This window comes from Loxodonta africana, unplaced genomic scaffold (assembly GCF_030014295.1).
Source record: "Loxodonta africana isolate mLoxAfr1 unplaced genomic scaffold, mLoxAfr1.hap2 scaffold_32, whole genome shotgun sequence".
Taxonomy (NCBI): domain Eukaryota; kingdom Metazoa; phylum Chordata; class Mammalia; order Proboscidea; family Elephantidae; genus Loxodonta; species Loxodonta africana.
Window position 1 is genome coordinate 1,618,036 of NW_026975036.1, and position 24,209 is coordinate 1,642,244.

The 24,209-nt window shown below is 35.9% G+C and overlaps 1 protein-coding gene across 1 annotated transcript; it reads right to left on the reverse strand.

Moving 5' to 3' along the window:
- Nucleotides 1-445: 445 nt before the first annotated feature.
- On the reverse strand, nucleotides 446-1,780 carry LOC135229482 (olfactory receptor 5V1-like). Its single transcript, XM_064279026.1, has one exon. The coding sequence runs from the start codon at nucleotides 1,493-1,495 to the stop codon at nucleotides 548-550; it is 948 nt and encodes a 315-aa protein (XP_064135096.1). The 5' UTR covers nucleotides 1,496-1,780; the 3' UTR covers nucleotides 446-547.
- Between the last annotated feature and the right edge of the window lie 22,429 nt (nucleotides 1,781-24,209).

Genomic DNA, 24,209 nt, shown 5'->3' on the forward strand with positions numbered 1-24,209 from the left:
CAAACCCGATTGCAACTCATGGTATAGATAGATATAAACCTGCTGCTGAAGAGTAGATTTTGACCCTACAGGACAGAGTGAAGCTGCCCCATAGGGTTTCCAAGGCTGTAATCTTTATGGGGAGGTCTGGTGGCACAGTGGTTAAGAATTTGGCTGCTAACCAAAAGGTCGCAGTTTGAATCCACTAGCCACTCCTTGGAAATCCTATGGTGCATTTCTACTTCGTCCTATAGGGCCACTATGAGTAGAAATCGACCCATGGCAATGGGTTTTAATATTTATGGAAGCAACCTGACATCTTTCTCCCTCCGAGCAGCTGGTGGGTTGGAATCCTTGATCTTTTGGTTAACAGCTGAGCACTTAACCACTGCTCCATCGGAGTTCCTTTTAGATAGGTGTAACAATAGTTATATGTATATGTGTGTGTATATAAATTTCTGTCTATACATAGGTATGTCCTCTCTATGTCAATGTAAAATATTATTCCTATGAATTCTTCCAAACCTTCTTGTGAATTCAGATTAAGTGGAATGCTAACTGAGTAATATCATCCTTGCTTTAAACATGCCTTATGACATAAAACCTTTCTGAGTGCTCCTTTTACCTCCGTGTTTCTCAGGCTGTAGATGAGGGGGTTTAACATTGGGGTAACAACCCCATACAGCATTGAGATGAGCCTGTCTCTGGCTGGGGAGTGGTGGCTGGAGGAGGGGCGGATATTGGTAAATATCATTGTACCATAAAACAAACAAGCCACAAGGAGGTGAGAAGCACATGTGGAGAAGGCTTTGCACTTCCCTTCAGCTGACCTGATCTTTAGGATGGTGGATATGATGTAGATATAAGAGATACCAGTGATTAGAAAGGCACTGATGCCCAAGATACCTCCTACCACTAAGACAAGCATTTCTGCCACATACGTGGAAGAGCAGGAGAGGGCCACCACTGGAGGGATGCCACAATAATACTGGTTGACCTGATTGGACTTGCAGAAAGACAGGCGGAACGTGAACACCGTGTGCAGAAGAGAATTGAGAAACCCTGATGCCCAGGTCCCTGCTGTAAGCTTCACACAGCTCCCCTTTGTCATGATGAGGATGTAAGAAAGGGGGAAACATATGGCCACGTACCGGTCATAAGCCATGACAGCGAGAAGGAAGACCTCGGTCCCTGCCAGGGCCACTAGGAAAAAAAGCTGCAAAGCACATCCAACAAAAGAAATGCTTTGATTCTTGGTCAAGAGGTTCTTGAGCATCTTGGGAACAGTAGCTGATGGGCAGAAAATATCTAAGAGGGGCAGATTTGCCAAAAAATAATACATGGGTGTGTGCAGCTTTTGTTTAGTTCCAACAGCAAGGAGAATGGCCCCATTTCCCACCAAGGTGACCTGATAGATGGCAGCAAAGACCACAAAGAGAGGGTAGCGTACCTCTGGGAGGTCAGAGAGACCACTGAGGATGAACTCTGTGATGGTAGTTTGGTTGTAGACATCCATTTCATCTCTCCACAGGTGTCTTTCTGGAGGGAATGAAACCAACAGCCACAAGTTAGGCTCAAAACCAAGAAGCCTGGTGATGTGAAACACTTGGGAAATAGTGGGTGTGTGTTTGATGATGAACTATGCTAGCCCTATTAAAGAGATTTCACATACTGCAACCACTGTATGCATGGTATTTCTTAGACTATTTGTCCTCAGTTCCTAATCAAGAACTATTTAAAATTTCTCATCAATAAAAATATTTCTGATCCTTAACACTTTCATGGGTGACTTTTTTTGTTTTGTTTTGCAGATTTTTGGTGCGCCATTTTTTTTTTCACTAACAGAATGGATGCTGAATCATTGTTGGTGGTTTTTTTTTTTTTTTTAAATGGGGTGCCATTTGCAGGCAGGGCATATTAATCCCATGTTACATGAAGCAGATCACACACAGGGCATATATCAGTCCCATAACAATTTTTAATTACACTTTAGCTGTAAGATATCTCACTCAACTTTCCAAAAATACACACAAAATACCAAATAAACATTGCACTTGCTGCAGATAACTGCTATCAGTCTGACTTAGAGTGAGCCATATCAGTACCATGTTCCATGAAGCACATCACACCATACAACGAATTGATTCTATGGCCCTGGGAGTGTATCACAAATGGTTTTCACCCCCAAAATAACTCATTTACTTGAATATTTCCAAATGCTGGTAACTGTGTCTTCCCAGCAACACAACAGAAATAGTAAACATACTTGCAAACCTTATCTTGCTGTATAGAAGCCAAAAGACACAGGAGTTTCACACTATCGCTTTTCCGGGAAGCATCCAGAAACCATCCCCTTATACGAATGGCTCTCAACACTCAAATGTGACATAGAACAACTTCCTTGATTTTTAGGCAGTTGCACCAGTATCTACCATGACAGCAGAATGTACTAATGGCTCAAATCCCTGCCAATAAACCTCCAGGGGCGGAACATATAACTGGGACATGTATGTCCCAAAGACCTTGAAAGAGCAGTAAAGGATATTTCACAATTTAGTAAAAACTGGTAGTGAAGGTATCACCCACGCTTAGATACTTTATTCTGCCTTTTATTGTGTTAATGTGTACAGTTTTATGCACTATCTCAATTTTAAGTACTTTGAAGGTAAAATCTGTATATTATTCCTTGAATTATGAATGTTATTAACTGTTAGCAACTAGCAGACACAAGGTAAAAAGTAGATACATAAATGTTGAGTGCGGGCATGGCTCAACTGTGTGTTACCATAACTTCAAAATCATGCTCATTTAAATATGAACATTGTCTTGTTAATTTTTCAAAGTAAAATTAATAAATTAATAAAAGTAAATTTAATTAATAAAACCTAGTTGATCTTGTCTGAATGTGACCCAAACAATAAACAGACATATTCACTTATATATTCAACTTCCCTTTCCATTGAAATTTACATTTCTTTAACATATGTCCAAGAATACCTAAGGAAATTTGAGATTTCAAAAATTGTATATGCTACAACATATATAACTCATACTTAGTCTTTGTTAATTTAATGATTGCATTTTAATGTAACTTAATAGTCCAAATACTCACCATGTATAAGATGACTTAGAAAGACTTTAACTGAAGGTCTGCAAATAAGTACCTCTGTGGATTTTTTATGTCACGTTAAAAACTAAAGTCTATTTTTGTTTATTTATATCACAAGTGCATGACAGAAAATTGAAAGAGAATATGTAGTTAGATATTAAAATGCAAAACTCACTTTCTATGACCATTCTATTTATTTTGCCTAATGTTAACTGGTAATGATTTCTTGGCTCAGATAAAATGTGGGGTAGACATATCTTTCTGCAAATGGAAATATATTATTTCCCACCACCTTTTTTCCTTCCTGCACCGTTTAATACAAATCACCGGGGGTACTTGGGAGATGTTACTACTCTTTCTGCAAGCAACACTGAAGAACAGCTCTGTACTGCACCGCAGGAAAAGACAGACTCCTATGGATGCCCTTTGAATCACAAAATTTAGGTAAGAAATTTACTATGATAAACACAAAGTGCTGGCAGGTAACATTATTTATTCAACCAAAGTTTGTTGAATAGGTGAATGAAGGAAGATTGAAACAAAGAAGAAACACCTGCTAGGTCAACTCTTAATTCTCAAATGTTCAAGATTCTACAAAGCAATTAAATTTTTGTCTAAATGTTTATATTTTAATACTTTGAAAATATAGTAGTAAGCTTGAGATAATTTTATTACAAGAAATAATACCTTAAAAGTGTAAATGTTAAGTTCTATATTAAAGACCTAATTTCTTTTTACCTACACTTAGTAATTTGACTTCTTTTGTCTAAACAAGGATTATAAGAAACAAGTCAATAACCTCCTGATAAAAACACCCAGGCTGACTGGCCATCAGGCTACATGATCAACATATATCTTTACAAATAATAAGGATGCATTTTCCCCTAAATTCCGCACTTGATTATCTATATTTTTAATCAAACTTATAATCTTGGCATACAGATTGTAGAAATTGTTCAATTGGAATGAAACAATATTAGCAATCGCCTCTTTTTGAAACAAATCTTTTGCCCATCTAATAAGAAATATAGGAGCTATGTTTTTATTAATGATAGGTTGTTGAGGACATAATCTTCCTTGTCAACCCAGTGGACCTATAGCTCATTTAGCAGAGAATCAGAGAAGTCCACACGTAATGCGATCTTTCCATCTGCTGTGTAAGATCACTTGGTGTAAACGTAAGCATATGAGGACAGTGAGAACACATGTTGAAGTCAGCTTTTATCAAAGTCATAGGCAGTCAAAGGTGCAATGAGAATCTAGAGGAAGGGGCCTTACCACACTGGAAAACTACCCAGAAACGGAGGTTGTTGTTATTGTTGCTTTTTGGAGGGGTTTGATTTGTTTTTTAATTTCTGTGTTTCTCTTCTACATATGGTCCATGGCAAGCACACCGTATATGAAGGTTTTCTTTGTGACAATTAGGCGCTTCAGCTTTCAACTACATAGAAAAAAAGAAAATTAATTAAGCAAAATCATCACTGAAAGAACTTAGATCTTAATATGATGCGAAATTTATAATTATTTAGTGTATTATCATCAAGGAAACAGTATATTTAAATTTTCTTAGAAAAATAGGAGTCCATTAAATTTTCTGAAAAATATGTTGCTAAGGAGGGAGTCCTATACCTTTCCTTTTCAACCCAATATATTGAGAACTAATAAAACTGATAAATTATAGACTAGACTGATAACTAATGAACTAACAACAGCAACGACAAAAACTTCTAAAGTGTAATCTCGGCACCTGTTTTGTGGGATCCTTGTTGCCAATTATGCCCAGTGGACCCAATTTTCTAGGGAACATAAATCCGTGTTCATGGGTCAGAAACATTCCTTGTTAGACACAGCAAGTGTTTATATATGAAGAATTTGGATACACACCTGGCTAGACAGGCACTTTAATCTAATAATTTTTTATACATTGATTTATTCAACACCCTAAAATATTTTTAAAAATACTCACCTCATCCTACCATTTAATATTCAGTTTTAACTAGTTCCTTAAATGAGTAAAATTTTAATACCATATTAGCATCTTTACAAACACCAATTTTTCATCTTAGCTTAGAAAGTCCAAAATTTAGCACACAATTTTCTCGTGTTTTCAATTTCACAGATTTCATCACCAATGTGAAGTTTCCACAAGAAGGAAGTAAAATGATCCAACCAACAAAAATGCAACAGTAAAGAAAACCAAACTCCTCATTTATATATAAAGCTCCTATTGGAATTTATTATGTAACTCATATTATGCCCTTTTTCCCCTCGTGGGGGGCAGGAAGCACTAAGAATTCTAAAGGGAATACGTTTCTCATCTTGATAAATTACTATCAACTGAGTAATGGGCACTCACTTTACAGGTAATGGTTTAATATAAGTTGAAAAAGAAATCAAAATTGTAGAGAGTGAAAAATTTTTTTTCTTGTAATGGTCTAGGTTAAGAAAAAACAAATGTTTTTTTTTCCCAAGAATTGCTTTGCCAAACAAAACTAAATAATAAATTATTATCATTTTTTCTGTCATTGAAATAATCATTCCAGAAAAATATGATTATACATCGATTTTTAATATTTTCCATGCCTCATAATAGGTTAATTTTTACACTACTTTGGTGCATAATTACATAGATTTATATCGTTAAGACTACTATGCACATAAAAAAATTGTGTTCTTCAACCCTTTAAACCCAAATTGAGTAAATTTGAACCTTATTTCAACTGTAACTGCTAACTCGATTTTCCAGCAGGATAATGATTTTGATAGGGAATGTAAGCATATGCAAATAAATACAATAAAAGTATTACTAATGAAAATTATATGTTCTTGGAATATATATTTTAGGGACCCCTGGGCTCATATCAATACTTCTGATTCTAACAAAACATCAGTAAAATACCTTAAATTAAACTTTCTCTTATTCCCCATTCTACTTTTATAATTCCCATTTCCTATAATGAAAATCCTAGTTCTCACGAACATCACCATTTTCCTCAGCTGCCCTAGCTTACAATAAATACCTCAGTTTTGTGCTTATTATATCAGTACTACTACCACCCCTAAAAATTTCAAAATTATGATTCTTTTTATCTTTAGAATGTATTTCACTAAATTTGTTTACCTAGGATATTGTGTTTATACGTTGTTTGATTTTTTTTCCTCTATCACTATACTAGAAATTTGATATACAGTTATGTTGCTTTTCTTGTTTTTATTCAATATTATAATTTTTTTTCATCCACTTAAATATAATGTTATTTCTAAGGAAAACATATACAACCGTATGGCTGTGTAAAATGTACACTTAGACATTTCTCTGCCGACCCCATTCCACTTACCCTATTCCCACTTACAATAACTATATTCAGTTTTTTTAAATTTACTGTGGTCTGTGTTTCTTATTAAAATATACTTAAATATATATAATCCCAGAATTTTTCTATTTCTTTCTTTCTTTCTTACACAAAATGCTGCATTCAATATACATTGTGAACATCATTTTTTTTTAACATAAAAATTTATTCTGGAAATTGTGAATATCGGTTTATAGATAAACATATTTTTAATTTTTATGACTTAATAATACTCCTTTGGATAAATGAATTATATTTTTTACAACTATGAAAGATATTCTATAACATAATCTTATTAATTACATGCCGTATTTTTTTAATATATAGAGATATGTAATAATGAAAGGTAAGTCTCATACCCTAACCCCTGGCAACTACTGCTGTGTTTCCTGTTGCTACAGTTTTGCCATCTGTAGCATATTATGTAAATAGAAACGTTATTGTGTGAACTTTTGACAGCGACTTGAGATACATCTAACTTGTTACATATATATTAATAGTTTGTTCCTTCCTATCGTTAAGTAATATTCCATTATATGGATGTACTAAAGTTGATTTATCTATTCTCTTACTGAAGGACACTTGTGTTGTTTCCAGATTTGGATGATTAGAATAGAATGTTTATAAAACTTCATATAAACTTTTCTGTGTCAACATAAATTCTGTTTTCTCTTGTATAAAGAACTAAGAGTGATATTTCTTGGCAATACGTTAAATGTATGTTTAACTTGGTAAATTGGACAGTTTTCTAAAGTGGCTATTCCATTTTTACATTCCCACCACTATGTATGGGGGTTCCAGTTGTTACACACCTCAGCATCATTTGGTATTATCGGCATATTTACCTTTAGCCATGGTACCCCCTGTTTAAATTTGCATTATCACAAGTTATACAAACATTTTATCTAAACCTACCAAAAGCCTCATTGGGTTTTCACTGCAGTTCTGCTCATTGTATAGATCAATATGTGAATTTGTTGGGATTTTCTGTATAAAAAAGCTATGTCTTCTGCAAATAGGAAAAGTTTTATTTCTTCTTTACAATATGTATGGGCTTTATTACCTTACTTGCCTTTTTACAATGGCTAGGATGTAGAGTATAACACTGCATAGGAATGGTGACAATGAACACCCTTGCCTTTTTCCCAGTGCTAGGGGAAAAGCATGAAGTCTTTCATCATTAAGTACGGTATTACTGTAGGTTTTTTTGTAGATGTTCTTTAACAGTTTAAGGAAATTATCTTTTTTTATTCATGGTTGCTGAGAGTTTAATTCTAAATAAAAGTTGAATTGTGTAAAATATTTTTCTTCATCAATTAATAATACATGTGTTTTTCTTCTCTAGAAGGTTAACAATGGAATAAGTTCATGATAAAAACTCTCAGCAGAATAGGAATAGAAAGGAAATTCCTCAACGTAATTAAGGGCATTTATACAAAGTCAACAGCCAACATCATCCTAAATGGAGAGAGCCTGAATGCATTCCCCTTGAGATCGGGAACCAGACAAGGATGCCTTTTATCACCACTCTTATTCAACATTGTGCTGGAGGTCCTAAGCAGAGAAATTAGGCTAGACAAAGAAATAAAGAGCATCCAGATTGGTAAGGAGGAAGTAAAAGTATCTCTATTTGCAGATGACATGATCTTATACACAGATAACCCTAAAGAAACTTCAAGAAAACTGCTGAAACTGATAGAAGAGTTCAGCAGAGTATTGGAATACAAGATAAACATACAAAAATCAGTTGAATTCCTCTACACCAACAGAGAGAACATTGAAGAGGAAATCGCCAAATCAGTTCCCAAAAAGATAAAATACTTAGGAATAAATCTTACCAGAGACGTAAAATACCTACATAAAGAAAACTACAAGACGCTACTGCAAGTAACCAAAAGAGACCTACATAAGCGGAAAAACATACCTTTCTCGTGGATTGGAAGACTCAACATTGTAAAAATATCTATTCTACCAAAAGCGATCTACAGATACAATGCAATTTCGATCCAAATTCCAATGCCATTTTTTAATGAGATGGAGAAACAAATCACCAACTTCATATGGAGGAGAAAGAGACCCCAGATAAGTAAAGCATTGCTGAAAAGGAGAACAAAGTGGGCGGCCTCACACTACCTGATTTTAGAACCTATTATACCACCACAGTAGTCAAAAGAGCCTGGTACTGGTACAACAACAGATACATAGACCAATGGAACAGACTTGATACTCCAGACATAAATCCATCCACATATGAGGAGCTGATATTAGACAAAGGTCCAAAGTCTGTTGAATGGGGAAAAGACAGTCTCTTTAACATATGGTGCTGGCATAACTGGATATCCATCTGCAAAAAAATGAAATAGGACCCATTCCTCACACCATGCACAAAAACTAACTCAAAATAGATCAAAGACCTAAATATAAAATCGCAAACAATAAAGGCCGTGGAACAAAAATTAAGGACAACGTTAGCTCTAATAAAAGGCATAAACAGTATACAAATCATTACTAACAATGCAGAACAGAAACAAGATAACTGGGAGCTCCTAACCTATGCTCATCAAACACCTATGCTCATCCAAAGACTTCACCAAAAGAGTAAAAATATTACCTAAAAAAAAAAATTTTTTTTTTCTTTTGGAAAAAGTTTTTAGCTATGACATTTCTGATCAGCATCTGATCTCTAAAATCTACATGATACTGCAAAAACTCAACAACAAAAAGACAAATAACCCAACTAAAAAATTGGCAAAGGATATGAACTGGCACTTCTCTTAAGAAGACATTCAGGTAGCTAACAGATACATGAGGAAATGCTCATGATCATTAGCCGTTAGAGAAATGCAAATTAAAACCACAACGAGATTCCATCTCACTCCAACAAGGCTGGCATTAATCGAAAAAACACAAAATAATAAATGTTGCAGAGGTTGTGGAGAGGCCGGAGCACTTATACACTGCAGGTGGGAATATAAAATGGTACAACCACTTTGGAAATCAATTTGGTGCTTCCTTAAAAAGCTAGAAATAGAACTACCATACAACCCAACAATCCCACACCTTGGAATATATCCTAGAGAAACAAGAGCCTTTACACGAACAGATATATGCACACCCATGTCCATTGCAGCACTGTTTGCAGTAGCAAAAAGATGGAAGCAACCAAGGTGCCCATCAACAGATGAATGGATAAATAAATTATGGGATATTCACACAATGGAATGCTACCCACCAATAAAGAACAATAATCCGTGAAACATTCCATATCACGGAGGAATCTGGAAGGCATTATGTTGAGTGAAATTAGTCAGTTGCAAGAGGACAAATATCGTATGAGACCATTATTATAAGAACTCAAGAAATAGTTTAAACAGAGAAGAGAATATTCTTTGATGGTTACAAGAGTGGGGAGAGAGGGAAGGAGAGGGGTAAAGATAGTAGACAAGGACTAATTAGGTGAAGGGAAAGGCAACACACAGTACAGGAGAGGTCGTCACGACTGGACTAAACCAAAAGCAAAGAAGTTTCCTGAATAAACCGAAAGCTTTGAAGGCCAGCGTAGCAGGGTCGGGATTTGACATCCATGGTTCCAGAAGACATCTAAGACAATTGGCATAATATAATCTATTAAGAAAACATTCTGCATTCCACTTTGGAGAGTGTAGTCTGGGGTATTATGGGCTAGCAAGCACCCATCTAAGATGCATCAATTGGTCTGAACCCACTTGGAGCAAAGGAGAATGAAGAACACCAAAGACATAAGGTAATTATGAGCCCAGGAAACAGAAAGGGCCAAGAAACCGGAGACCATAACAGCCTGAGAACAGAAGAACCGATGACTGCTCTGACAGAGAACACTACAGAGAATCCCTGATGAAGCAGGAGAGCAGTGGGATGCAGAACTCAAATTCTCATCAAAACACCAGACTTAGCAGTCTGAGACTAGAAGGACCCTGGAGGTCATAGTCCCCTGACCTTCTGTTAGCCCAAGACAGGAATCATTCCCAAAGCCAACTCTTCAGACAGGGATTGGACTGTACTATAAAATAGAAAATGATATGAGTGAGGAGTGAGTTTCTTGGCTCAAGTAGACACATGAAACTATGTGGGCAGCTCCTCTCTAAAGGGGAGATGAGAAGGCAGAGGGGGAGACAGGAGCTGGCTGAATGGACACGGGAATACAGGGTAGAGAGGGGTGTGCTGCCTCATTAGGGGAAGAGCAACTAGGAGTATATAGCAAGCTGTATATAAATTTTTGTATGAGAGACTGACTTGATTTGTAAACTTTCACTTAAAGCACAATAAAAGCAAGCAAACAAAAAAATGGAATGCATCATTTGAGTCTCCAATATTGAACTAGCTTTTCTTTCCCGTTATAAACTCACTTGGTCATAGTTTATTTTTGTTTGTGTATGTTGCTGGATTTGAATCGCTAATATTTAGTTGAGCATTTTTGTATCTATGTTTATGAAAGATCCTTTCGGTAATTTATTTTCTGATACCGTTTCTTTGGTGCTTTGATACCGGGGTAATCATGGCCTATATAATGTTTTCTGGAAAAGATTGTTTAACATTTGCATCATTTCTGCATTAAATATTTGGTAGAATATTCCAGTGAAAAAATTTGGCCCAGAAATTTTTTTCTGAGGTGTTGTAAGTACAAATTCAATATCTTGTAGGACACTTCAGCCTATGTATTCTATCTATTTTGGTAGCTTGCAAATTTTGAGGAATTGTTCCATTTCATTTAAGTTGCCAAACTTATGTGTACAGTTGTTCATAGCATTCTTTATTATTCTTTAAATATCTTACTCCTTCATTCTCAGCATTGATAATGTACATATAATATCTTATGCTTGTCATTTTCATTATCTGTTGATTAATTTTATTAGTATTTTCAAAAATCCACCTTTGGTGTTATTGACTTGGGGAGCTTTTCCTATTTTTTCAAATTTTGCCATGTTACAGTAACAGCAAAATGTGATTTTGGAATGCATTTGGGCACTGAATTTGGCTAGTGTTTGCTCCCTTCCTAGTCATGACTGAAGATATTTCCTGCTGCTACCTACCAGTGAAAGAAATTTTAAAGTGCATATAAGACCATAGATATATGACCTATCTTCTCACAGAGTACATCCATACCCATCTCTGGTCATAAAAATACTAGTAGGTACAAACTTTAATAAGTATTTTATTGAATTAATGCAAGAATTTTAGATTCCTATTTCTTTTTTTTTCTTTTTTTTTGGGTTGTACAGCATCTGAAAAAAATTATTTTATTTTATTTTTTCTCACACAATTATTTATAAACATATTGTTTTGTGACATTAATTGCAATACCCACAATGTGACAGCACACTCCCCCTTTCTACCCTGGGTTTCCTATGTCCATTCATCCAGTTTCTGTCCCTTTTTGCCTTCTCATCCTGCCCCTGGACAGAAGCTGCACATTTGGTCTTGTGTATCTGATTGAACTAAGAGGCACAAGCCTCATGTGTATTATCTTCTTTTTTATAGTCCTGTCTAATCTTTGTCTGAAGAGGGGGCTTCAGGTATGGTTTTGGTTCTGGGTTAACAGATTGTCTGGGGGCCGTAGTTTTGGGGGTCCTTACAGACCATTATGTCTGGTCTTTCAAAAGAATTTGAGTTCTTCTCCACACTCTCTCTCTGTCTGGGACTTTCTGTTGTGTTCCTCCTCACAGCAGTCTCTGGTGGTAGCTGGGCACCATCTAATTCTTCTGGTCTCAGGCTGGTGGAGTCTCTAGTTTATGTGGTCCTTTAGTCTCTTGATGTTTTTCTGTCTACTATTTTTTCAATTACTGAGAGAGGAGTGTTACATTACAGTCTTCAGATAAATACAGTATTAACTTATTTATTTCTTTAAGTTTTATCATTCATTGCTTTTTTTAATTTAAACTCTATTGTTTAAATATAGGTGCATTCATGTTTAGTATTGTTATACCTTCATGGTTAATTCACTCTTTTATCATTATGTAATGTCCTGCTTTTTTCCTGGCAATTTTTATTTGCAATGACATCTACTTTGTTTTATATTAATTTAGCCATCAAAAGAAAATGGAAGGAACACACGAAGTCACTGTACCAAAAATAATTGTTCAATGTTTCAGAAGGTAGCATATGATCAAGAACCGAAGGTATTAAAGTAAGAAGTCCAAGCTGCACTGAAGGCATTGGTGAAAAACAAGGCTCCAGGAACTAATGAAATACCAATTGAGATGTTTTAACAAACTGATGCAACACTAGAAGTGCTCACATGTCTATACCAAGAAATTGGAAGACAGCTACCTGGCCAACTGACTGGAAGAGATCCACATTTGCCCCCTTTCCATAGAAAGGTGGTCCAACGAATGTGGGAATTATTGCACAATATCGTTAACATCATACACAAGTAAGGTTTTGCTAAGGATAATTCAAAAACATTTGCAACACTACATCAACAGGGAACTGCCAGAATTTCAACTGGGATTTGTAAGAGGACGTGGAATGAGGAACATCATTGCTGATGTCAGAGGGATCTTGGCTGAAAACAGAGAATACCAGAAAGATGTTTACTTGTGTTTTATTGACTATGCAAAGGCATTCCACCGTGGGGATCATAACAAACTATGGATAAGGTTGCAAAGAACAGGGATTCCAGAACACTTGTGTTCAGGCAGAATCTGTATATAAAAAAAGGGGCAGTATAATATGAATAGAACAAGGGGATATGAAGTAGTTTAAAAAGGTGTGCCCAAGCCTTCTATCCTTTTACTATACTTATTCAGTCTGTACGTTGAGCAAGTAATCCAAGAAGCTGGACAATATGAAGAAGAACCCAGAATCAGGATTGGAGGAAGACTCATTAACAACCTGTGTTATGTAGATGATTTGAAACACTTACTGATGAAGATCAAAGACTATAGCCTTCAGTATGGATTAAACCTCAATATAAAGAAAAAAATTTTCCCAACTGGACCAATAAGCATAATCATTATAAACAGAATTTGTCAAAGATTTCATTTTACTCAGATCCACTACTAACGCCCATGGAAGCAGCAGTCAAGAAATCAAATGATCTATTGCAGCAGGCAAAACTGCTGCAAAAGACCTCTTTAAGGTGTTAAAAAGCAAAGATGTTATCTTCAGGCTAAGGTCAGTCTGACCCAGACAGTGGTACTTTCAGTTGCCTCACATGCATGTGAAAGCTGGACAATGAATAAGGAAACTGAAGAAGAATTGACACCTTTGAATTACATTGTTGACAAAGAATATTAAACATACTATGGACTGCCAGAAGAACAAACAAATCTGTCTTGGAAGAAGTACAGCAGAATTCTTACAAGTGAGGATGGTGAGACTTTGTCTCATGAACTTTAGACATTTTATCAGGAGTGAGCTCTCCCTGGAAAAGGACATCATAGTTAGTAGAGGGTTAGCAAATAGAGGAAGAACCTCAAGGAGATGAATTGACACAGTGGCTACAACAATGGGCTCAAACACAGCAGCAATTGTGCGAATGGTACAGGACTGGGAAGTGTTTCATTCTGTTGTACATAGGGTTGCTATGAGTTGGTACCTACTCCAAGATACCTAACAACAACAATATTGCCACATGCATTTTATTTTTCTTAGTGTGTGCATGGTGAGTTTTTTAATCATTTTACTTTTAATCTGCTTATACCATTTTATTCAAAACAATTTTCTTCTGCTCCATGTATAGTTGGGTCATTTTTTTTTAATTCTGAAAGTATCTGTGTTTTTTTTTGGTATATATTGTATATATAACATGTGTGTTATATATGTATTTAATTGTATATATATTATATAATATAAAATTATATATGTATAATGTATGTGATATGTATATTATATATATGTAATTTACATTTAAACTTCTTATTGAAATATTTGATTTAAATCTATCATTGTTATTTGCTTTTCTTGCCCCTTCACTATTTTGAATTGTGAATAATAAATTTTCTTAGTTTTCCTTTTTATTTTACAATCAATTCTGAAGGATATTTTTCCATAAAAAAGGCCCTGGATTAACTCGCTGTTTTCCAGCACTTTACAAGTACATTTCCGCTTTCTTTGAGCTCCATGGATACTAATAAGAATCCACAGTCATGCTGTTGCAGAGTAAAAAACATCACACAGTTCAGTAAAGCAAAAAGGAAGTTTTATTCGGCATATATTCAAAAAGACTAAAGTGGGAAGTGGACAACCATGCTGCCACAGTCATGTCTGCTGAGTCCAAAGAAAACTGCAGAATAAGCAAGAGTGGTAAAACGGACGAGCATGCTGCCACAAGCATGTCTGCCTGAGTCCAAAGAATATTTCAGAATAGGCAAGAATGGGAAAATGGACAAGCATACTGTCACAGCCATGTCTGCCCAATTCCAAGGACTCTTACAGAGTCACCAGTATATATTAATATTACAAAATGAGCAAAACCATTGAAAGCTTCATCTTTTCACAGATTGGTTAGAAACTGTGATTCTACATTTTGAATTGTCTTTCTTAACAATCATTGGTACAGGTTCCAGTAACAACAGTCATGAGGGTCTTCATTGGTCCAACAAATTTTCCATTCACAAAATGCTAATAGAAAAAGATAAGAGTCAAAAGTCTTGTGTTCTTTTATTAGCTCATGTGGAATAAAATTCCTTAAAAGATGTTTTTGAAGAGTGTCCTAGGTATTGTTTTTATACCTCAGGGCCCAGTTGATGTGTCCTTGTGAGCCCTTGTAAGCCCAGCTTCAGCTGAGTCACATTCTCTAGGCTCAAGGACAGGGAATAACAATTCCAATATTATTTCCTAAATCAACGTGAATGATTGATTTGTCTAATGTAATATGTTCTATCTCTCAGATTGTTTTCAAGCTTTTTCTTTGTCTTTAGATTTCAATAGTTTTATTATAAAGTCTCTACACATGTATCTTTAGGTTCATCTCAATCAATGATTCTGTAACTTCTGGAACCTGTAAATGTATGCCTTTCACCAAATCTTGCATATTTTTCCCATAATTTTTTTCAAATACATTCTTTTCTAAACTGTACTTTTCTCCTCTACTTATGGGACTCCAGTAATATGAATGCTAAACTTTCCATTTGTATTTCCAGATGTCCCAGAGTCCCTGATCATTTTTTTCACAATATTTTATATCACTACTGTTCAGATTGAATAATGTATATGTACCTATCTTTAAATTTATTAACTTTTTAAAATCTGTGTTCTCCTCTCTGTTACTGAACAAATTTAGTTGGCTTCTTATTTCAGTTATTGTATTTTTCAGTTCTAAAATTTCTATTTGATCCCTGACTTTTTGTTTTTGTTTAGTTTTTGGTTAAACTTCCTAATTTCTATTCTTTCCAAGAGAGTTTACCTTACTTATTGAATTATTACTATAATAACTGCTTTTTTTATCCAAATAATTCCAATCCCTGTGTCATCTCATTTTTAGCATTTATTGATTGTCTTTTCCTTTGCAAACTAAAGTAATTTTGGTTTGTATCCTAACCATTTTTTAATATTTTTAACGTGACTCTGGGTTTTGTTTAGATCCTAAGATAATGATATTTTTATTTGTTTGTTTGTTTTTACAACAGTATTCTCACTTGGGTTTATGGTGCAAGTTCTTACCAGCTTTCTCTGTGTTGCAATTTTAATCCAGCTCCATTTTCAAAACATTTGCAATTCCATTTGGATCCATCCCCATATGCACTACTCAGTACACCGTATGAGATGCGTTTGGAGGTCTACTTGCTAGTTCATTTCTCAAAGTCTATAGTGTTCTACTTAGGATAAGGTCTATACATATGCAGCTCAGACTTCGCCCAGGGGTTCATAAACAATTCAACGGAGTTCTTTTACTTGGCTTCATTCTTTCTAAAATCTAGTAGATAACTTTCTGGTTAAATTCTAGTCTTTTTCCCCAATTTACCTGCTACTGTTTACTTTTCAAAATCCTCAAATGTTCATACTTTGTATACGGGTTCAGTAATTGTATTGAGTCACAGAGACAAAGTTGAATAGGATTACTCCATCTTAATGGAGTTATCAGAACCTCGAGATCCCATGTAGAATAATACAGCATCAACAGGATTTATCATGGACTATATGCTTTTTTTTTTTTTTTTTATGCCAACAAATTCTCTTCTCTCCTGATACTCTATATTTCACTAGAGAAATTTTGAGAATGTCCTGGTGAGTAGGTGAAAAACAGATGGCAGGCTTTTTCAGATTCTTAGTTGTATTCTATAACTTGGAACACTACTTTCCAAGTGGATTTGCTGGTCAGTATTAAATTTCTACTAAGGGGCTTCATTGCTGGGGGAAGTAAAGTACCTAATCTGTCCACAATATAAGCAGGATTTGTCTGACATAAACTGTGATACTTTATCATGGATATCATAGGCAAGGTATGGTGTATGAAAGAAAACCACAAATACTCAGGCTTACTTTCCAACATTGGCATGGCCAGAGGTATGATTTATTGATAACATTGATGATAAAATTGACCATATACAGGAAGGGTAACCTAAAAAAATTGAAAAAAGATGGGACCTTAATTGTATTTGTTAGGTGTCTTTGAGTCAGTTCCAATTCATAGCAACTTTATGTACAACAGATCAAAACACTGTCCAGTTCTACACTATCCTCACAGTCTTTGTTATGTTTGACCCATTGTTGCAGCCACTGTGTCAGACCATCCCTTGAGAGTCTTCCTCTTTTTTGCTGATCCTCTACCAACCATGATATCCTTCTTCAGGGACTGGTGCCCCCTGATAATATATCCAAAGTACCTGAGATGAAGTCTTGCCATCTCAGCTTGCAAGGAGAATTCTAGCTGTATTTCTTCCAAGACGGATTTGTTCATTCTTCTGGCAGTCCACGGTTTATTCAATATTTTTTGCCAAGATCATAGTTCAAAGGCATCATTCTTCTTCAGTCTTCCTTATTCATTGTCCAGCTTTTTCATGCACATGAGGTGATTGAAAATATCATGACTCATGTCAAGTTCACCTTAGTCCTCAAAGTGACAAATTTGCTTTTTCACACTTCAAGAAGGTCTTTTGCAGTGGACTTGCCCAATGCAATACATCATTTGATTCCTTGACTGCTGTTTCCATGGACTTTGACTGTGGATTCAGGTAAATGAATTCCTTGATAACTTCAATATTTTCTCTGTTTATTATGATGTTGCTTATTGGTCCAGTTGTGAGGATTTTTGTTTTCTTTATATTCAGGTGTAAGTTGTACTGAAGGCTGTAGTTTGATCTTCATCGGTAAGTGCTTGAAATCCTCTTCACTTTCAGCAAGCAAGGTTGTGCCATCTGCATATTTCAGATTGCTAATGAATCTTCCTCCAATCCTGATGCTGTATTCTTCCTTTAACCCAGGTTCCCAGATTATTTGCTTAGTATACAGAGTAAATGATTATGGTGAAATGATACAATGCTGACTTACATTTTCCCTCGTTTTAAACAGTATCCCCTTGTTAAGTTCAAAGGACTGCCTCTTGTTTTATGTACAGGCTCTGCATGGGCACAATTACCAAAAAAAAAAAAGTTGCTATTGAGTCAATTCCAACTCATAGCGACCCAATAGGACAGAGTAGAACTGCTCCATAGAGTTTCCAAGGAGCAACTGGTGGATTCAAACTGCCAACCTTTTGGTTGGCAGCTGTAGCACTTAACCACAATGCCACCAGGGTTTCTGAGCACAATTAAGCGTTGTGGAATTCCCATTTTTTTCAATGTTATCCATAATTTGCTATGATCCACATAATCAAATGCCTTTGCATAGTCAATAAAACACAGGTAAACATCTGTCTTGAATTGAACTGTGTCCCCCCAAAAAATGTGTGTATCAACTTGGTTAGGCCGTGATTCCCAGTATTCTGTGGTAATCCCCCATTTTGTGATTGGAGTTTTACGTTAAAGAGGATTAGGGTGGGATTGTAACACCCTTACCAGGTTACATTCCTGATCCAATGTAAAGGGAGTTTCCCTGAGGTGTAGCCTGCACCACATTTTATCTCCCAAGAAGTAAAAGCAAAGGGAAGCTAGCAGAGTGGGGGACCTCATACCACCAAGAAAGCAGTGCCAGGTTCAGAAAGCATCCTTTGGACCCCAGATCCCTGCACAGAGAAGCTCCTAGTCTGGGGAAACTTGGATGAGAAGGCTGACAGAGAGAGCCTTCCCCTGGAGCCAACAGCCCAAATTTGGACTTTTAGCCTACTTTACTGTGAAGAAATAAATTTCTCTTTGTTAAAGCCATCCACTTGCTATATTTCTGTTACAGCAGCACTAGACGACCAAGACAATATCTTTATGGTATTCTCTGCTTTCAGCCCGGATCCATCTGTCAGCAGTAATGATATCCCTTGTTCCACATCCTCTTCTGAATCTGCTTGAAATTCTCGCAGTCCTCTGTCAACGTACTGCTGCAAGCGTTTTATCTTCAGTAACATTTTACTTGCATGTGATATTAATGATGTTGTTCAATAATTTCCTCATTATGTTGGAAAGGGGCACAAATATGGATCTCTTCTAGTCAATTGGCTGGGTGGCTGTCTTTGAAATTTCTTGGCATAGATGACTGAACACCTCCAGCATTGCAGCCATTTGTCAAAACATCTCAGCTGGTATTCTATCAATTCCTGGGGCCTTCAGTGCAGCTTGGACTTCCTTCTTCAGTGTCGTCAGTTCTTGATCATATGCTACCTCCTGAAATATTTGAACACTGACCAGTTCTTTTGGGTACAATGACCCTATGTTTCCCTTCCATCTTGTTTTGATGCTTCCTGCATCGTTCAATATTCTGTCCCTAGAGTCCTTCAATATTGCAACTTGGGACTTGAATTTTTTCTTAAGTTCTTTCAGCTTAAGAAATGCTGATTGTGTTCTTCTTTTTTGGTTTTCTAACTCCAGGTCTTTGCACATTTCATTATAATACTTTGTCTTCTTGATCGGCTCTTTGAAATCTCAGGTCCAGCTCTTTTACTTCATCTTGTTTTCTCCATTTGCTTTAGGTACTCTACGTTTAAGAGTAAGTGATGAAGTCTCTTCTTATCTCCATTTTGGTCTTTTATTTCTGTCCTATCTTTTTAATGACCGTTTGCTTTCTTCATGTATGATGTTGGTGATGTCATCCCACAACTTCTTTGGTCTTTGAGCATTAGTGTTCAATGTACCAAATCTATTCTTGAGATGTACTCTAAATTCAGGTGGGATATACTCAAGGTCCTACCTTGGCTCTTGTGGACACAGGATCTTAATACTAGGCAAATAATCCTGTGTTTTTGAAACAGTAGCCAAAGGTTTATAGAATGATTTGCTACCTCAGAATTGATAGTAAGAGTGTGGAAACAAATCCCTAAATTTTTCTTCTTTTGTTGTGTCATAAAAAATAAAAGGATAGAAATATATATATATATACATTTCCTTTAACTGGAAACCCTGGTGGCATAGTAGTTAAGTGCTATGGCTGCTAACCAAGAGTTCAGCTGTTTGAATCCTCCAGGTGCTTCTTGGAAACTCTATGGGGCAGTTCTACTCTGTTCTACATGGTCGCTATGAGTTAGAATTGACTCAATGGCAGTGGGTTTGGTTCTCCTTTAATTTACCATTTTGTATGGAATATGTGGGTGATTATCATTTCCAAACCTCTTTGTAATGCTATATAACACAATAAAGAAAATTACATAAAAACATTGATGCACACATTTAAATTTTTTTAATCAAATATATCCATTTTGTTTAGTGTAGCTCTAAGTTTATCACATCCAATGCTGTAGGGTACTATAGTATGCCAATGTGGTAATACGTATAATTATACATATATATATAAATATATCCATTCTAATATTGGTGAATATTTGAGTTTTATTCTAATTCTCCTCTATGTAATAATGCTCATTCGGAACATTCCTGTAAATGTCTTTTGGAGTGTATACATACACATGCATATCTGTTGCTGGGAGTGGACTTGTTTTAACTTAGTAGATGCTGACATACCTATTTCACATCATAGCTTGTGAGAGTTCAGTTTGCTTCAAATCTTCATACCTGTTATTTTCATTAATTTTAGCCATTCTGGTGTGGGTGTATTAGGAAAGTTGTGATTTCTCACTGTGGTTGTGGCTGATGGATGATGGATGTCACTACTGTTGGAGGTAATGTTGGTGCCTTGACAACATCCTTCCACACTCATCATTGTGTTGGAAGCCCAAGTTCCTATGGCAATCCCTAATGACTCTCAAGCCTGAGGGATCTCTCTAGTCACAAGGATTTGCTTGGCCCATGGGTTGCACAGAGTGAGAGGCCTGGTTTTTCAATGGCCCCAGGAGAAGACTTCAACAAATGACAGACAGAATTGGCAATAAATACCCAAAATTCTTCCTGTATGGGTGAGGCAATTCAGGCACTGTTTCTTAGTTTTCTCCACACTTCATTCACCAGTGGCATTCAGTCACAGTTACCCTCATTGGTAACTTTCTTATTAATGGACCGATTTGACTTCCCACTCCTATCTCAAATCCCGAGTCTATTACCTGTATATCCTTAAACCAATTATCAAGTGAACTATTTTCACTCACATCCTAGTCTCAGATTCTGCCTCTACAGAAACCCAAAATAAGTCAATTAACTTCATATTTTTGACCATTTGCTTTTTCACTTTTTTGAAATACATTTTAAAATGCATTGCCAATATATACATATATGTGTGTGTGTGTGTGTGTGTGTGTGTGTATATATATATATTTCTATTGGTTGTTCTCTAAACTTGCTATTGATTTGCAGGAGTTGTTTATGTATTTTAGATAGGAATCTTATGTCAGTTATGATTTGCAAATATATTTTCTCTTTCTCAACCTCCCTCCTTCCCCCTACCTCTCTTCCTCTAGGGCTTGCATTTTCCCTCAGTAAGCAGGTTAATCATATTTTCTTTCACACTTAATATTGTTCATCTTAGTAATAGTTCAGCTTCCCCATATTCTAAATATCATTTCCAAAATTATTTCGAAGCTTTTACATTTAGATACACTATTCACTTGGAATTAAACTTTTTGTGTGGTGTGAGGTAGAGATAACAGATATTTATTCCCCTCTTATGTGGATATCCAATTGTTTTAGTGCCTAGTGTCATTTAGGAGAATCTTGTTACCTCTACAAGAATCTTGTTTCCTCTTTGCAATATATTAATTGTCCACCCATATGTGCATCTATTTGGGGACACTGGTTTATCCATTGCTTATTTTTTGTTATGCATATGCTATACTATTTTAATTCCTGTAACTGTTTACCATCACTAGATATCCTGAATATAAACTCTCAGATACAACATCATCTACAAGATTGTCTTGTCTATTCCTTTTCCTCTACAGATTACAGTAAAATTAATTGCCGATTAATTTTTATTAATAAAGTTACTATAAAAGCAATATAAAATAGGTTAGTCATTTCCATTTGCATAAAATGCAAGCTAAATACTTAAAACAATTTGTATCATTAGATCATTTAACCAGTCTACTTCTAATTTTCTATAATTTAACATATATTCCTATAGTCTAATCAAACATTTTTACTTGTTACTAAGTTATATTAAATTATAGTTAAATAGAAAAAATAGGTAAACAAACTACTATAAAATGATTAAATATGAATTTTGGTTCAAAATTTTCTGTATTAATAAGGAACATTATAAAATACTAACAATTGCCATTTTCTTATTTTATGTAGTATATAGCAACCACTGCCTTCTGAAAGAGTTGTGAGCATAAAATGACAAATTGTATGAATGGACAAACACTTTTAAAAAATACATCATGTCTGCATTACATTTAGTATGCAATCACCTGGTGTAGAGTTAATATTTCATTTACATTTCAAATTAATGAGTATTAATTTTTACTTAAAATTGATCATATTTTCCAAATTATTATTACCAATTTATGGACTTTATTTGAGTGTTGATTACTCAAATATTTTGTTAATGAAAATCACATGAACCCCAAGTTTTGCCGCATTCCCTTAACTCTCTATATATCACATTATTTCCTCTTCACAGTTACTTTCTAAACAGTGTAGTTTTGCTCCTTTGTTCAGAGCAATTTGGATACCCTTGTTTCTCAGACTATAGACTAAGGGATTTAGAAGGGTTGTGAGCACTGTGTAGTAGAAAGAAGATTTTTTTTTTTCGGTGTCATGTACACCACAACCATGGTGCCATAAAACACAATCACAACAATCAAGTGGGAGGAGCAGGTGGAAAAGGCTCTGTATCTCCCTGTAGAAGAAGAAATCTTTAAAATGGAGAACATAACGAAACTATAAGATAACAAGGTCCAAAGGAAAGGAGACAGGGATAGGAATGATGAAGCAAAGGCCACCCTCTCCACCACTGCAGTGTCTGTGCAGGAGAGCTTCACCAGTGGGAAAAAGTCACAAAAGAAATGGTCTATTATGTGGAGGCCACAGGAGGTTAATATTGCAACCAAAATTAGCATGGACCCCAGGAATAGAAAACCACCAATCCATGATCCAACTGCCAGCTGGACACAAGTTCTGCTGTCCATAAGCACTGAGTATCTCAGGGGCCAACAGATGGCCAAGTAGCAATCATAGGACATGACAGCCAGAAGGAAACACTCTGCAGTGAGCAGAGCCCCAACAGCATAGAGTTGCACCACACAGGCAGTAAAGGAGATAGTGACACCACCAGCCACGACCTCCCTCAGCAGCTGAGGGGCAATGCTGCTTGTGTATCCAACATCCACACAGGATAAGTGGCACAGGAAGAAATACATTGGAGTATGTAAGTGTGGACTTTTCTGGACAGCGAGAATCAGCAGCAGGTTACCACACAGTGTGACAACGTAAAGGTTTAGGAACAAAGGGAAGAGGGCAGTCCCAACTTCTTTGCAGTCCCCAAATCCCAGCAAGATCACAAAAGTGATAGTGGAGATATTTCCTCTCTGTTGTCTTCCATCTGAGGGCGTCAGATAAAATATAGGGTGAATCAATTTAAAATAACATATTTCCAAGAGAACTTGTTGCTGCAAAACCAGGGACACACTCATATTTTCCAGTAAGCCCAATGATGCTATTCTTCTCTAAAAAAATTTTTCTCGTCTCTAAACTGGCATCTTAGATTATGTCTTCCATTCTGATGCTACATGTGAAAAATGCCTAGAAGCCAGGTCAGTTTGGGGTGAGGGCTAAAAAAATGAGTATATATAAGCTTTGGTGATTTAACTTTTAATCCTGCTTATCAGTGAATCTCTTGTTTGTCTCTCATGCTCTGTATTTGCAGCTTTCTCTTCCATTCCTCTCCCTTAAAAGATGCAAATGAAAACAAAATAGCTAGAATAAGGATAATGCTCACGGAAACAACGATAGGATCAGGTCCAAAGCCTGTCCTGACAAAGTTACAAAATGAGAATATTTGACTTGGGCTTTCTCACATCTTTGGCCTATTTTGTTTCCTTCCTTATGCCTTAACATCCCACTGGGGCATTAGGAAAAAAGCTTCTTATTCGCAGTTGGAATTCTCTGTCTCAACAAAGGTGTGCGTACGAAAAGATTCAAGATATTGCACATAGCTAGGACCTTCATCTGAGAAGAAATTTGCTTTTCAGTAGACTTTCAGTTATCACACACTTTTTTTTTTTTACAATGATGCTGCCTAAGTTTACAAATTTACAAACACTTGAATGATAGAGAGCAGGATATAACTTATGGAAAATTAACGCAATGTGCTGC